The sequence below is a fragment of the Nansenia antarctica genome (genome assembly GCF_963989245.1).
Source record: "Nansenia antarctica genome assembly, chromosome: 8".
Lineage (NCBI taxonomy): Eukaryota > Metazoa > Chordata > Actinopteri > Argentiniformes > Microstomatidae > Nansenia > Nansenia antarctica.
The window spans coordinates 55,514,551-55,529,312 of NC_137678.1; the positions used below are offsets into that span (position 1 = coordinate 55,514,551).

General features: G+C 41.5%; 1 protein-coding gene across 1 annotated transcript; it reads right to left on the reverse strand.

The window, feature by feature from the left end:
- Nucleotides 1-5,287: 5,287 nt before the first annotated feature.
- tnnt2c (troponin T2c, cardiac) lies at nucleotides 5,288-6,575 on the reverse strand (the record flags this gene model as incomplete). Its single annotated transcript, XM_080537594.1, has 2 exons — nucleotides 5,288-5,902; nucleotides 6,324-6,575. The coding sequence occupies 2 exons, from the start codon at nucleotides 6,573-6,575 to the stop codon at nucleotides 5,288-5,290; spliced, it is 867 nt and encodes a 288-aa protein (XP_080393720.1).
- Between the last annotated feature and the right edge of the window lie 8,187 nt (nucleotides 6,576-14,762).

Below are 14,762 nucleotides of genomic sequence, written 5' to 3' on the forward strand. Positions count from 1 at the left end.
TTTTATTGAATGTTTTCTGTTTTCTGTATTGAATGTTTTCTGCCCTAACTGAGCTGTTTGACAACAAAATTTCCCCATTGGGGACAATAAAGGTTTTCAATTCAATTCAATTCAAAGTCTGGAACCCATGGACATCACCAAATGCTGGGTTTCCTCCTTTGTGATGCTTTGCCAGGCCTTTGCTGCAGCTGTCTTCAACCCTCTTTGTGAACCCTCTGTATTTGTTCGTGTTAAGTCTTCCCTTTATGATACACTTAGATAATGATCTGCCTACCCCCTGGAGACTGTTCTTCTCTTGGTTGGATGTTATGAAGGAGTTTTTCTTTACCACGTAAAGGATCCTGTGATCATCCACCACTGTTGTCTTCCATGGACGTCCAGACCTTTTTGTGGTGCCGAGCTCACCAGTGCGTTCTTTTTTTCTCTGAATGTACCAAACTGTTAATTTGGCCACTCCTAATGTTCCCGCTATCCCAAGGGTTTTCTCCTGTGTGGCTGTGTGACAGAGAGAGAAAGTGTATTGTGAGTTTACTATGCAGGCTGGGAACTGTGTGTGTGTGTGTGTGTGTGTGTGTGTGTGTGTGTGTGTGTGTGTGTGTGTGTGTGTGGGTGTGTGTGTGTGTGTGTGTGTGTGTGTGTGTGTGTGTGTGTGTGTGTGTGTGGGTGTGTGTGTGTGTGTGTGTGTGTGTGTGTGTGTAGTACGTGCGTGTACGTTTGCGATGTTGAAACTAGACCGGTAGATCTTGGCAGACTGGCTACTTGAAAAGTAGATCTTGGCTCAAAAAAGGTTGGGCACCCCTGCTCTAAGTACACACAGAGGATGTCCCCTATCACCATTATTATTCATTATCTACTTGATTAAATAATAGCGGTACTTTATTGATTAAAACATCTACAACCCAAACCCGCTAATGGTGTCATAGAACGTACTCCTAGTGGCCTTTAGCTGGGCTGAGGTCTTAATGGTATGCACACAGAAGTGGCCTGGCTTCTTTATATGACTAGAGGGATCAGGGAACTGTGAGACTGAGGAGGCGTAGAGATTAATGCCCTGTCGTACGAGCTAAATCTCCCTTATACCCCTGGCTGGTAGCAGGTCCCACCTCAATTTAGAGGACGGTAGAGCTAAGCCCTAATGGCACCATCTCCAGATCTCCAGGGCAGGCTAATTCATCCTCAGGCTCAAAGCAGTCGGAGAACCCGAGTACTGAGAGTTCCCTCTGAGCTAGCTTCCCACCGGTACACTGCAGAGTCTGTCTGTGTGTGTGTGTGCGTGTGTGTGTGTGTGTGTGTGTGTGTGTGTGTGTCTGCACCGAGCAAGTACAAGTCTATGGGCACTCTATTTCTCAGTCTAAAACGATGTGGTACTTCACCTGCAATTCAATCTCTGAGTAGACTAAAATGCATTTCAATTTGCAGTCTACTCTCCCTGTACCTAGTGTCTACAATATTTTTTTCCATCACATTTTCATCCACACATTTTTCATCTAACCTTCACCGAATGTGAAAAAGAATAAATAGTGAAAAATGTGTTCCTCTTTATGACTGCTGTCCATATGCAAAGGGACAAAGTGGTCCCCCCACAAAATGTGTGGGCTGGAGAAATGTAGCCACTGTCAATTTCATAGATGATGCTACGGATTAAGATAATAATAATAATAATAATAATTCATTACATTTATATAGCGCTTTTCCGAGGCTCAAAGACGCTGGAAGATAAGGAAGCTATACATTGTTTGTTTACAATTAGACTGTTTATAAACAATGGAGTGAAAGTTGATCATTTTTGATTCGAATGGAGTAAGAAAGTTTAAGATTTAAAAATTAAAAAGTGGATGTAGGCCTACTAATCCCAGATTGCATTAAAAAAAAAGTAAATAGTCTGTGAGAAAGTAGTAGACTTAAATATCTCTTTCAGAGTGTTAAACCAACAGAGCATTGAGTAGCAAACAACATTATTCATCTTAATATACTGGATTTGTAGCCCCCAAATCACATAGCAGAACTGCAGCTCCTAAAATGCTCTTTATCTCACAGTAACTACTTACAGGTTTAATCTCATCCACTTCCTTCATTAAAGCAATTAAAGGGCCTCTTTCCATTACAGACTGTTAATAATTCAAAGGAAGCAGGAGAAACCTGCATCGCACAGGCCCTTAACGACCCCGATGGAAGATGCATAGAGTACCCTGGCATATGGCACACACACACCCACACCCACACACACACACACACACACACACACACACACACGCTCAGCATGGCTTCCTCTTAACCTTCACCCAGCCTGGCTTTATTACATCAAGGCTCTGCTTTCATCATAGTGGCTGTAGGAGACTAGGAGTGGACTACTGTAGGAGTGGACTACTGTAGGAGTGGACTACTGTAGGAGTGGACTTTTGTCTAATTTACTTTTCCAGACTGCATTTCTACTAATAAACACTACAACTAAGAAGCACTAGATGAGATGAGGTGACACAGTGATCTACCAGCCATACAGGGCAGCTTACGGCACTGCAGATGTCCTTTCCTACTAAAGACGTTTGTCTACTGGATTCTTTCATGTTCCCCTCAGCTAGCCTGCAGCGTAGTGGCTCTTACAACCATACGGAGTGAGATACTGAACATCACAACTGATTCAACAGAAATAAAAAAAACTATTGACAGAAGTCATTGGGTATGTTGAGTTGGAATTGGATGATGAATGTTGAAATGATAACGGAAGAGGTTAGCGTCTATCAAACCAAACCTTGAGTCTTTCAAATCTCAGTAAAATGCGTGCGATTCTCTGTGCATTTGTGTGCATCAGTCCTCAGAGAGAAAGAGAGGCGGGGTGGGGTAGAGAGCCTGGCCTATGGCAAGGGTGAGTAGCTACTGTCAGTCATGCAGCGCCCAGTGTCCTCTGGCACTAATGAGAAGGCAACGCCCCCCCCCCCGCGGTGACTACAGCTGCTGCCACCCGTACCCCCTCTCGTCCTGTACTGCATCTTAACTTAAATGTTTCTCATACTAAAGGTGTGGATATCATTCCCAACATTTTTTATTATACAACATTATATCATTTCGTTTTGTTCATCAATTACTGTTGTGCAGTGTGACTTTGCTCTGTAATAGGTATGCTTATTGACTAGAGACAATCAAGCTGACTCAGCCCAAACGATGCAGCTATTAATTAACATACAATTGCTCAGTCACAATGGATTTGAATGTAGCCTACACTTTTATTTTTTGTACACTCTTTTTTGGGGGAGATTTTTTTCTACACTTTTGGAAACCGGACATATTTGTGTTTACTGATGCAATGGCAAATTAGGGGCCTGATGTTGATGAATGATATTTGATGATATTCTGGTCAGTCCAGATGTTTTTTTTTTACTCTTTCATTCATCAATATGAACTGCCACACATTCAGCCGAAGGGGGCAGAAAAGCCTGATTGCAGTCTTGGCCTCCCGCAGTCTCTATGGAAACCTGCCGGCTAACGGCAGTGTCTGGAAGGCTTAAATAGATCCTCCCGGTTATAAGAATAACAGCACTCAGGCGATAGCACAGCCAGCCTAAATGACAATTCCAAAACTGCACATGAGTTATGTCCCTAACTCCTGTTGTGACATAGCTTTCATTTCAGTTCATTGATTTTGTAATGTGTGAAGTGATTTCCTGGTGGGTACTGTACAGTATGTGCTGACAGGGATTCCTGCTTTGAAACAACAGGTGGCTTGATGAATCAAAGGGAAGAACCCAAAGGAATTCTGTATCTAACTAGAAGGAACTAAGGAACCCTTTGGAGCCACTTAATATTGCGATCCCCTGTAGTGATGTAACGATGCCTTTGAATGTCCTGGCATTTGGGCAGCTAGGAGTGCAAGGTACTGCCAACATGTTCTGAGGACTTTGACAGACCTAAGGCACATGTCACACTGTGTCACACTGGGAAGGCATTGCAAGTGGAAGCAATTATTAGGTGACCTAACAGTAAAAGAGTCTACAGTGAAAGAGTATTTTTGAGAAAGCGCAAGTCGTCCTCTATGACCTGCCAATCTGCACAGCTGCAAGCCAGATCATGTGAAAGGCTTTTTAGTCTTCTAATCTTGCACATCCAGCCGTGAGCTGGTACCTTGGTGCCCTCTACTGATATAACAGAGCATCTCTCTCCAACCCTCACAGGCAGTATTCTGGGCATTGAGCGAAAAACCTGAAAACTATTTTTCAATAACGCAGCTAAGAGGAGAGTAAATCTATTATGAGTTAGCAGTGATGTCGATTACAAATCAGCATCTTTTTGGACATTTGAAAGTTTTTCTAAATCATACTAGCTAACCTTAATGTTTACAATATAATTCAATTATATCTATAGTACGGCAAATCTTTGTCATTCTGGACTCTAGTTGACTCTTCCTTCCAAATACCTGCAGGTCAGAAGAACTGCATTCGTTCAACTTACCCTGAGGTAAACTGAAATAACTCTTCACAGAGCCATATGTGCCACACCTGTTGAACATGAGCTGCAATTTATCAGACCCACTCCAACACAAACTAATAAACATTCACGAGGTGTATGTAACAGTTAACAATTCTAGCTACAAAGAATGATTAGGTGAAATAATGACCAGGGCTGCATCCAACATTCACTGATTTTAATATACTGTAATCATCATTGTGAAGTGAAGTGAAATGAAACTTTATTTATATAGCGCCTTTCGTACATGAATGCAACTCAAAGCACTTTTCATCATCACTCAAACTCGATGCATAACAGCATTCAAACAGTTAACACCTGCCCAGAACAAGTGTAATCACATAACTAGTGAAAAATACTGAATGTTTACATTAGACAACTACAATGCATAAAAAAAAAGACAACTTGTGCAAAACCTATAAATACAATAGGAGATCATTCATGAGCTAATTCTACACTATAGTCCCTCCACACATACACGCAATCCTCCGGAAATATGATACAAAGTAAATGAAAGTGGGGGTTCCTAAAATGATCCAAAGACAAGAGGTTGATCCCTTCTGTTCTGGCTTTTGTTATCGTGACACTTCTTAATAATAATAATAATAATTTTGCCATTTAGCAGACGCTTTTAATCCAAAGCGACTTACAATTACGTATTACAGGGACATTCCCCCTGGAGTAACTGAGGGCTAAGTGTCTTACTCAAGGGCACACTAGTAGTGGTGTGGTTTCCGGCGGGATTAGAACTCACAACCTTCCGATCACAAGTCCAACTCACTATCCACTAGACCACCACTACCCCTATTACGTCTTGTGCCTTACACATTCACTTCCAGGACCCAGACTTCGCCTTGGCCCCGCGGGCCGTCTTGGGAGCTTTGGAGCCTTTCTGATGATCGCTCACGCGGTTGCGCAGCACGTAGACTTCATACTTCTGCCTCTTCAGCTTCTCTGCCAGTTCAAACTTCTCGGCGTGGAGCTGCTGCAGCCACTGCAGGAGGTCGCGGGCCTTCTCCGCCAGCTTCTCCTGGTTCAGGTGGTCGATGTTGAGGGGCTTGCGACGCTCCGACAGCGCCTTGGACTTCTTCTCTCGCTCCGTCAGCTTCTTGCCCTTCTTCTGGTCCACCTTCTGCATGTAGCCGCCGTAGGCCTTGTTGGAGAAGATCTTCTTCTTCTTGGCGTCCTCCTCGGCGCGCAGCTTGGCGGCCTCATCCTCGCGCCGCGCCCGCTCCTCGGCCAGGCGCGCCTGGCGCTCGCGCTCCCGCTCGCCGCGCACGCGGTGCTGCTCGCTGCGGTCGGCGCGGCGGCGCTCGATGCGGCTCCGCAGGGTCACCAGCTCCTCCTCCTCCTTCTGCCGGCTGGAGAAGTGCAGCTCGATCAGGCTCTGCAGGTCGGTGAAGTCCTTCTCCAAGCGCTTGCGGTGGAGGTCGTCGAAATCCACCTTGAAATGAATGAATGAATGAATGAATGAATGAATGAATGAATGAATGAATGGTCTTTATTGTCATTAATACAGTACAGGTACCATACAACGAAATTTAGGAGGGGGGGCTCCCCTGGTGCTTGGAAAAAAGACTAAAAACAAGAGGGCCAAGGGTAAAATAAAAAAGGGAAAAGAGCTGGTTTACATAAATAAAGGCTATGTACACCAACTACTATACTATACTACTATACTATACAATAAAACACTGTGCTGTACTCTATGCTATGCTATAAATATCCTAACTTTTCCTATATCTGAACCTTATGTACACAAGGGTTGTCATATTGCACATAGTATTGTTGCACATTCATTTAAAGTGTCACAGTTAGCAGGTTTGAAATGTTTACAGTTGTATTTCAATATTGCACTTATGTTTTACCTTCTCGCCATCCGGGAGCTTGGGCGGGGCGATGTTGGGCAAGAACTTGGTGGTTTGCCGTGGTTTGCTGCTCTCCCCCTCGCACTGTTCCCTCTCCTCCTCTTCGTCAGCCTCCTCTACCTCAGCAACGTCTTCATGCTCTTCCTCGGCATTCTCGAGCAGCTCCTCTTCTTCTTCTTCATCCTCCTCTTCCTTCACCTCCTCTTCTTCGTCCTGCTCGTAATCCTCCCCGACCTCCTCTGTGTCTGACATGATGTTGAACCTGCCTGGGAGACAGTCCAGCAGCCGAAGGAGAGAAACCAGGGGAGACACGGACCAGGCGGGTGTCTAACAGTCAGACCTGAGTGGGCTGCCGGGCGTGACGGCCTGGGATCTTTTAAGGGCTTGGCCCTGGCCATGTGATCACAGCCTAACCAGACCCCCGCGTCTATGGGTCAACAGGGGGAGATTTTCAGACAGATGGAATAGAGTCTATTTTCTCCTTCAACAAGTCTTGTCTGCATTCCCCTGCCCATCCCATCCCACCCCCCCCCCCCACCCCCACCCCGGAGTCTGAACCTCGACCCCGGAGTCCCCCTCATCATTCCTTTCCAAAGACAGGGGAGCGCCTATTTCAGACCCACAACAGATGCACACACACACACACACACACACACTTTTGTGTTCTCCTCTACGTTCACAAACTACTATAACAGACACACCACGCCCTTCTTCACAGTAAGGTTGTTACAGGGACCAATGGAAGACCATGCTTGTATACTGCATATTGTTATTAGTTGGTATGTTTGTCCAAGATGGTGAGGCCATGTGTAAATGTACATAAGGAGAACCCTAGTCAGAGATTAGTGATACAGGATTTTATAACTGAGGCAACTAGAGAAAATAAGACATGAGAACAAATAAGTCAGGAGAACCACTTTGACTCTTACAATGAACAGTCCATTTATTGATGCTGCAGTACCTACATGGGTAATGAGGCAGGCACATAAGGGTGATATACTGTATTTAACATACAAGGGTGATGTACCAAAAATACATCCTTGAAAATGATTTTTCCAGAAGACATTCATTGCCAGGATGCTGAAGAACAACGTCATTAGGATTAGCCTACCTTTCTAGCGCAGTGATATTAGAACCACCACAAGGAATGGTCTACTCTATACCATTCTAAACCCCTCCAAAAAAGTTTGGAAACGTTATTTCAGTCGATTCTTCCTCCCCTTTAATAATACCAATTGGTATTGTATTTTATATCGTTGGAAAGCCTGATTAGTCACCTTTACAACGAGGTACAACTTGTAAGGATCATGCATTCGTGGAATGAGTAACACAGCTAAACGTGTGGGTAGTGGCCCAAATTTTTTGGCCAAAATCCCCTGCAATAATTCTTCTGTTGGTATTCACTCTCGTTGACTAATCAGGTGACTAATCAGGCTTTCCAACGATATAAAATACAATACCAATTGGTATTATTAAAGGGGAGGAATAATCAACCAAAATAACGTTTCCGAACTTTTTTTGAGGGGTTTATATTCATTTGGAAACTCATTACAGACCTTCCAAACCTTAAGCGGATCCAATAGCAAAATACATTACAATCTGCACAACTTAGGCACGTCTGAAATCAAAGTGCAGTACAATACCCTAAAGCCAGAACATCAAGGTCATTCAGGATTTAAATACTTCCTAAAGTTATGTCGATTACGCACACTTTCCTAATGGACAACTCAAAGCCAGTACCTCTGAATTCCTACTGTAGGAAAAAAAAACATCAAGGAAAAATGGGCCCTAAAAAAGACAACTTCCAATACAAACAATGATGTGTAAGTTGAGCTTCCCTAAACATAGCCTTGCATTCACTTTGGAATGTAATTAAAAAGATGATTGCAATTGGAGACTCCGGAGTGTTCCGGATTAGAAGGTTATTGCTTTTCTGATGTTTACTTTCTAAGACTGTTGGCAACAATACAATACAAATGTATATACTGTAGCACTCATCCACTATCCAGTTACAGAGTTATATAGGGGTGGCAAAAGGACAAATGCTGTTTTAATGGATGGAATAATTGACAGAGACAGACAGGTGCTCAGTGGCGTCCATGGACTTCCATTGTGAACACAGGGAATTCCAATTAATATATCAGCTGTGTGAGATGGCTCACTCTAGAAAAGAATACACATTTCAAGATCTTATATGCAGCAGAAAGCGACTACCGTACATAAAGTTAAGTTGTGTTTATTTTGGCAGGAGTAAGTCATGCTACTTCCCTCATACTGAAATAGACATTGATATTGGCACAGTAAACTGTTAATGAGCTGTGGAGAGACTATTCCTCAAGAGAGGAAAGCTAAATGGTGTGTGGCCCTAACCCTAACCCTTGCCATAGAAGCTATGGGAATGTCATGCTACATGCTACCTTCCCATAGACGCTATGGGAATGTTTAGGGAAAGACTGCAGGGACAATGTCAATTGCTAAAAGCAATACTTACTTTGTTACAAAACTAATGCAACAAATATGTCAGTTACTTTAGGTTGAGAGCATCCTGTAGCTACAACTTAACTGTACACTTTTAATAGCAATACCACCACAGTGCCAGTTGATTCATTCATTTCACAAATTTAGGTGAACACGCCTACAGTTTATTAACAAAACAGACTTTCCTTTCCATAGTGGAAATGTACAGAATTTCAACCCTTGTGTGTAGTTTGCCTGTAGCAGGTGGTGCAGCTTTAATCAAGCTTCTGATTGGACACCGGTGGCCAGGGACCACTGTGTCTATCAATAGGAGCAGAAAGAGGCAACAATTGACATGAACTATAAATAGCCACGCTAACCCTAACCCATGTTGGTATTAGAACCAGTTTCATGTCCAGTATCTTTGCATTTAGAGTCTGATTAAACTGAGAGTGTTAGTGTTCTTTTAATTATCTTTAGAAAACACTCAAACAAAAACTGCCTATTGTAGTAAGTCATTGTCAGGAAGTCACTTTGGCAGCCAAACTATGTGTAGTATGTACAGTTCACTGTATGTGTGCACGTTAACCACCTTGGTGGTAAATGGAGCTAATCAGTTGAATAATGACTCACTGGCTAATTTGACACATGTGCAATAAGGTTTTCACTGACAAAGTGCGTATATATATATATATATATATATATATATATATATATATATATATATACTGTATATATATATATATATATATATATATATATACAGCCCGTTCCAAATTATTATGCAAATGATATTTTTCTCAGATTTTCCTAAATAGTCGATGCAAATGACAATCAGTATAATTTTCAAGTCATCAACCGTTAGAGTATAATTCAAATTTTATTGAACAAACCTCCCAATGATAACAGTATTTTTTTTTTAAATAAAAAACTCAAAATCCACTGTTCCAAATTATTATGCACAACATAGTTTCAAAACATTTTATAGGTTGTAAAGAACTACAAATGGTAATTTGATGAATTTAGGGTTAGGAGGTCATATTAGGAGGTCATATTTACTGAAATCAAAAGCTATTTCAAACAAAAACATCTTAACAGGTCAAGTTACATGTTAACATAGGACCCCTTCTTTGATATCACCCTCACAATTCTTGCATCCATTGAACTTGTGAGTTTTTGGACAGTTTCTGCTTGAATTTCTTTGCAGGATGCCAGAATAGCCTCCCAGAGCTGCTGTTTTGATGTGAACTGCCTCCCACCCTCATATATATTTTGCTTGAGGATGCTCCAAAGGTTCTCAATAGGGTTGAGGTCAGGGGAAGATGGGGGCCACACCATGAGTTTCTCTCCTTTTATGCCTATAGCAGCCAATGACACAGAGGTATTCTTTGCAGCATGACATCGTGCATTGTCATGCATGAAGATGATTTTGCTACGGAAGGCACGGTTCAGTCAGAAACTCTACATACTTTGCCGAGGTCATTTTCACACCTTCAGGGACCTTAAAAGGGCCTGCCAGCTCTCTCCCCATGATTCCGGCCCAAAACATGACTCCGCCACCTCCTTGCTGACGTCGCAGCCTTGTTGGGACATGGTGGCCATCCACCAACCATCCACTACTCCATCCATCTGGACCATCCAGGGTTGCACGGCACTCATCAGTAAACAAGACTGTTTGGAAATTAGTCTTCATGTATTTCTGAGCCCACTGTCATGCTGCAAAGAATACCTCTGTGTCATTGGCTGCTATAGGCATAAAAGGAGAGAAACTCATGGTGTGGCCCCCATCTTCCATTGACCTCAACCCTATTGAGAACCTTTGGAGCATCCTCAAGCAAAATATATATGAGGGTGGGAGGCAGTTCACATCAAAACAGCAGCTCTGGGAGGCTATTCTGGCATCCTGCAAAGAAATTCAAGCAGATTTTTCAACCAAAAACTCACAAGTTCAATGGATGCAAGAATTGTGAAGGTGATATCAAAGAAGGGGTCCTATGTTAACATGTAACTTGACCTGTTAAGATGTTTTTGTTTGAAATAGCTTTTGATTTCAGTAAATATGACCTCCTAATATGACCCCCTAACCCTAAATTCATCAAATTACCATTTTTAGTTCTTTACAACCTATAAAATGTTTTGAAACTCTGTTGTGCATAATAATTTGGAACAGTGGATTTTGAGTTTTTTATTTAAAAAAAAAAATACTGTTATCATTGGGAGGTTTGTTCAATACAATTTGAATTATACTCTAACGGTTGATGACTTGAAAATTATACTGATTGTCATTTGCATCGACTATTTAGGAAAATCTGAGAAAAATATAATTTGCATAATAATTTGGAACGGGCTGTATATATATATATATATATATATATATATATATATATATATATATATATATATATATATATGTGTGTACAGCATATAGTCTTGAAAAAGGTGTCTTTAAAAACATATTTTTGATTGTTTTTATCTCAATTAGACTAACCTGGATAAATAAAGTGAAATAAAAAGTTATATCAAGTCTTTTGGCTCTGAATAAGGGAATGGCGCCCTCTTCTGGTCATATTCAGTAGTAGGCACAAAGATGCTGTCTGTTTTGAGGCTTTTAAACAAATTACTATTTAATATTAAAAAGATAATATAAACAGAACACAACACATTAATAAATAAAATATACAGCCTACAGGTAAGTAACATACACACAGGTAAGGCCAGGCATCAGACACCTTCAGTGTCAATGGAATGAAATAATGTTTAACATAAACAAAATAAAGTGAATTGTTTCAATAGTGTAATCCTGCCCTTTGTAAGCCTTTCATCTACTTTCGACACACTGGAGTAACATGTGTGAACCACGAACTAGACACTTTCAGTATCAACAAAAAAACAACAACAATTACAAACATTTTGCTGTGTTGAATGAAAGTCGCAGTGTTGAACGCAAACAGAAGCCACAGATGGCCAAAGGAAACAGACTAGCTTTAACAAGCAAACAAAAACCCTTGGTGTAACAAAGCCACCTAACCACTCTCCGTCCAACTGGAGTGTATGTTTTGTTGTCCGATTCATACAAACCTCTTCTATCAGCAAGTGTTTGTTTTACTGTTTAAAAACCAAAAAGGAGATAGTAGGACAATGCAAACAGTGTATCACTAGCTACATTCACTGCTGTTTCTGGTTAAAGTTGCTACTTTAGCTGCAGTATTTGAAACTCATTTCGGATAAAGTGCATTCTCATATTTTTCAAATGTTATGGTTATTTCGTGTAACCCTGAGTGCTGTGAGCCAGAATATGTCACAGAAAATAGAATAGAATCATCGCAGATAATCACACTATTCTAGAATAGAATCATCACACTCGCTGCTCCTCCACTGGTTCAAACCCCTGTCCAGCTTGACGCCTTTCAGGACCTTCATCTGTACTTGGCTGATTCAAAAACATTTACAGATCAAATGTTAAAACATGAATATACAGTCCCATGCATAAGCAATGGGACAAGTGAAGCATGCAATCAAACCATTACTTTGAGGTTAAAGTAATTAAAGAGATTCTCAGCTTTTATTTGATGGTACACACAGGGCACTGTATCTAATACAATACACACATACAACACATACATGTAGTATATGACATGTTACTGAAAAGGTTATAAGGTGGATCTGATGTTGCTTACCTGTTTTGGTGTTTGGATGGATCCTTCACTATAAGGGTTAGGGTTAGACAGGGGTTAGGGTTAGACAGGGTTAGACATGGGTTAGACACAGCAACATATGATGAATTACTACACAATTGCTACTTAAGACGACTCAATCAAGGTGTGCAGATTCACAGTATTACCTGCTCCTCTGGAGTCTTCTGTAGAAGAAGATCCCGACAACCACAGCGACAGCATAGAGGACGAAGAGGAACCCCCACGAGGTCAGACAGACGGAGCTGGACACGTCAACTGCAGACAGACAAGGTTGTGTTTACATTCTGTTAGATCTTACTGATTGTTTAGCAACATTTATGCTTCTGTCACTCAGACGCACACATGACACAGACCCACACACACATACTCTATTCTCAGGTCACTCAGACACACACATTCTGTTCCTTCCAGGTCAGCCTGCTCTTCAGGGGTAGCAATAACGCCACAATATGCAGACTCGAGAGGTTGTTATCTTAAAGACCTTGGGGGTTAGGCGCCAGGGCACAGACAGAGGGTGGTCAAGAGTATTTAAGCCTGTCTGTATGTCATAATGATGTCGTTGAATGTCGTGGAATGGTCGTTGAATGCCGAATGCTGAGATACTGTGCTGATGAACCATTCGCTGACTGTCTTAATAAATCAAGTACAGAGATTCCGACCCGTGTTGAACATTCTATTTTCTTGTCAAATCGTGTATGCTACGCACCTAATCTATCCTGAGATGACACAACGCATTTAAGATCACAATCCTCAATAGATTGATCCATTCCATCATTTTACCGACAAGAAGATTCTACAACTCCAACAGTCCAGCTTCGTCTCTTACAGTGCTTTACTTACACACCACGTAGGCTACATGTTATTTTCTAATTATGCATTTTAAATATGTGTTTTATCTTAAATACACGTCTAAAATATACACAACGAGAGAGGATTATGGAAAGGAAATTTGAAACGAGTTTACTTTAAATTAATCGTGGCCTGGGGTGGTCCAGTGGTCTAGCACCGCAGTCTACAGTGCGCACATATGCCCGTGCCCTGCCTTCTCTCCCTTCTCCTTCCTTTCCTGTCTGTCTTCACTGTATCTATCCAATAAAATGAAAAATATGAGTGGGACTGCCCCACTCAAAAAATAATAATAATCATGAATCATTACTTTTATACACGTAGAGAAAGCCAGATGCTGATCCGAGGCGGTTGGACGCCTCACAACTGTAAAGCCCGCCGACATCAACGCTCATCTTCTCTAACTCCAACAAGCCTCCCGTCTGGCTGAGCTTTGATCCGTTGGCTCTGTAAGAGAAAGTAGTTGTCTAAAGAGAAGTAAAGTAGCTGTCCACACTGGTTTGTAGTGGGTCTGTCTGCATGTAAATGTATGAGCACCATCTCTGCACTAGTCTTTACTAGACCATCTCTGCTCTAGTCTGTACTGGCTCTTAGAAACATAGAATTGTGGTTACAACTGTGTGACAACTGTGTGAGCCCTTGTGTGAGCCCTATACTAAGGGGCCATTTTAGAAAGTCATTCTTCGAAAAACAGGTTGGGGAGAACAATAATATGTAACCTTAACTCAAAATGTTTATGGGCTAAGTCGAACTAACTCCTTCTAACTTGTCTTTGATGGACTGTTTGAAACTGTGACTTGTGGTACGTGTGATGCTTATCGAGTGAGGGCGAGACTGACAGGTCCACCACGGTACCTCGTCCAGGTATATTCTCTTGGGGCTGGGTTGGCGTCTACGACACATTGAAACACTGGTTGCTTGAGTACAGTCTCTTGAAGCAGCAGTTTGACAGAGTGAGGGGGGTCTGCAGAACAGGCAGAGAACATCATAATTGCACATTACTGTCATATTGTGACGTTAGAATTATAAGGTTCTATCTCCATTTTTGTCAAAATGTAGTTTCTTACATAATCTGATCCATTAGGTGTTTATTAATGCCTGTGTGGTGTTATTTTTAAAATGTTGACATTTTTGAGTTAATAATTAATAAAACACAAAGGTTCCATCTCATAAAACATAATGGAATGTAAAAACTTTGACACTCAATATCTCTGAACTGCCCTAAACGGAGATAGAACCTTATCATTCTAAACGGAGATAGAACCTTATCATTCTAAACGGACATAGAACCTTATAATTCTAAACGGAGATAGAACCTTATCATTCTAAACGGAGATAGAACCTTAGAATTCTAAACGGAGATAGAACCTTATCATTCTAAGCTCACGATATGGTAATAAGAAAATCAGCAGGGTACAATTTGACCCAAATCCTGTGATGT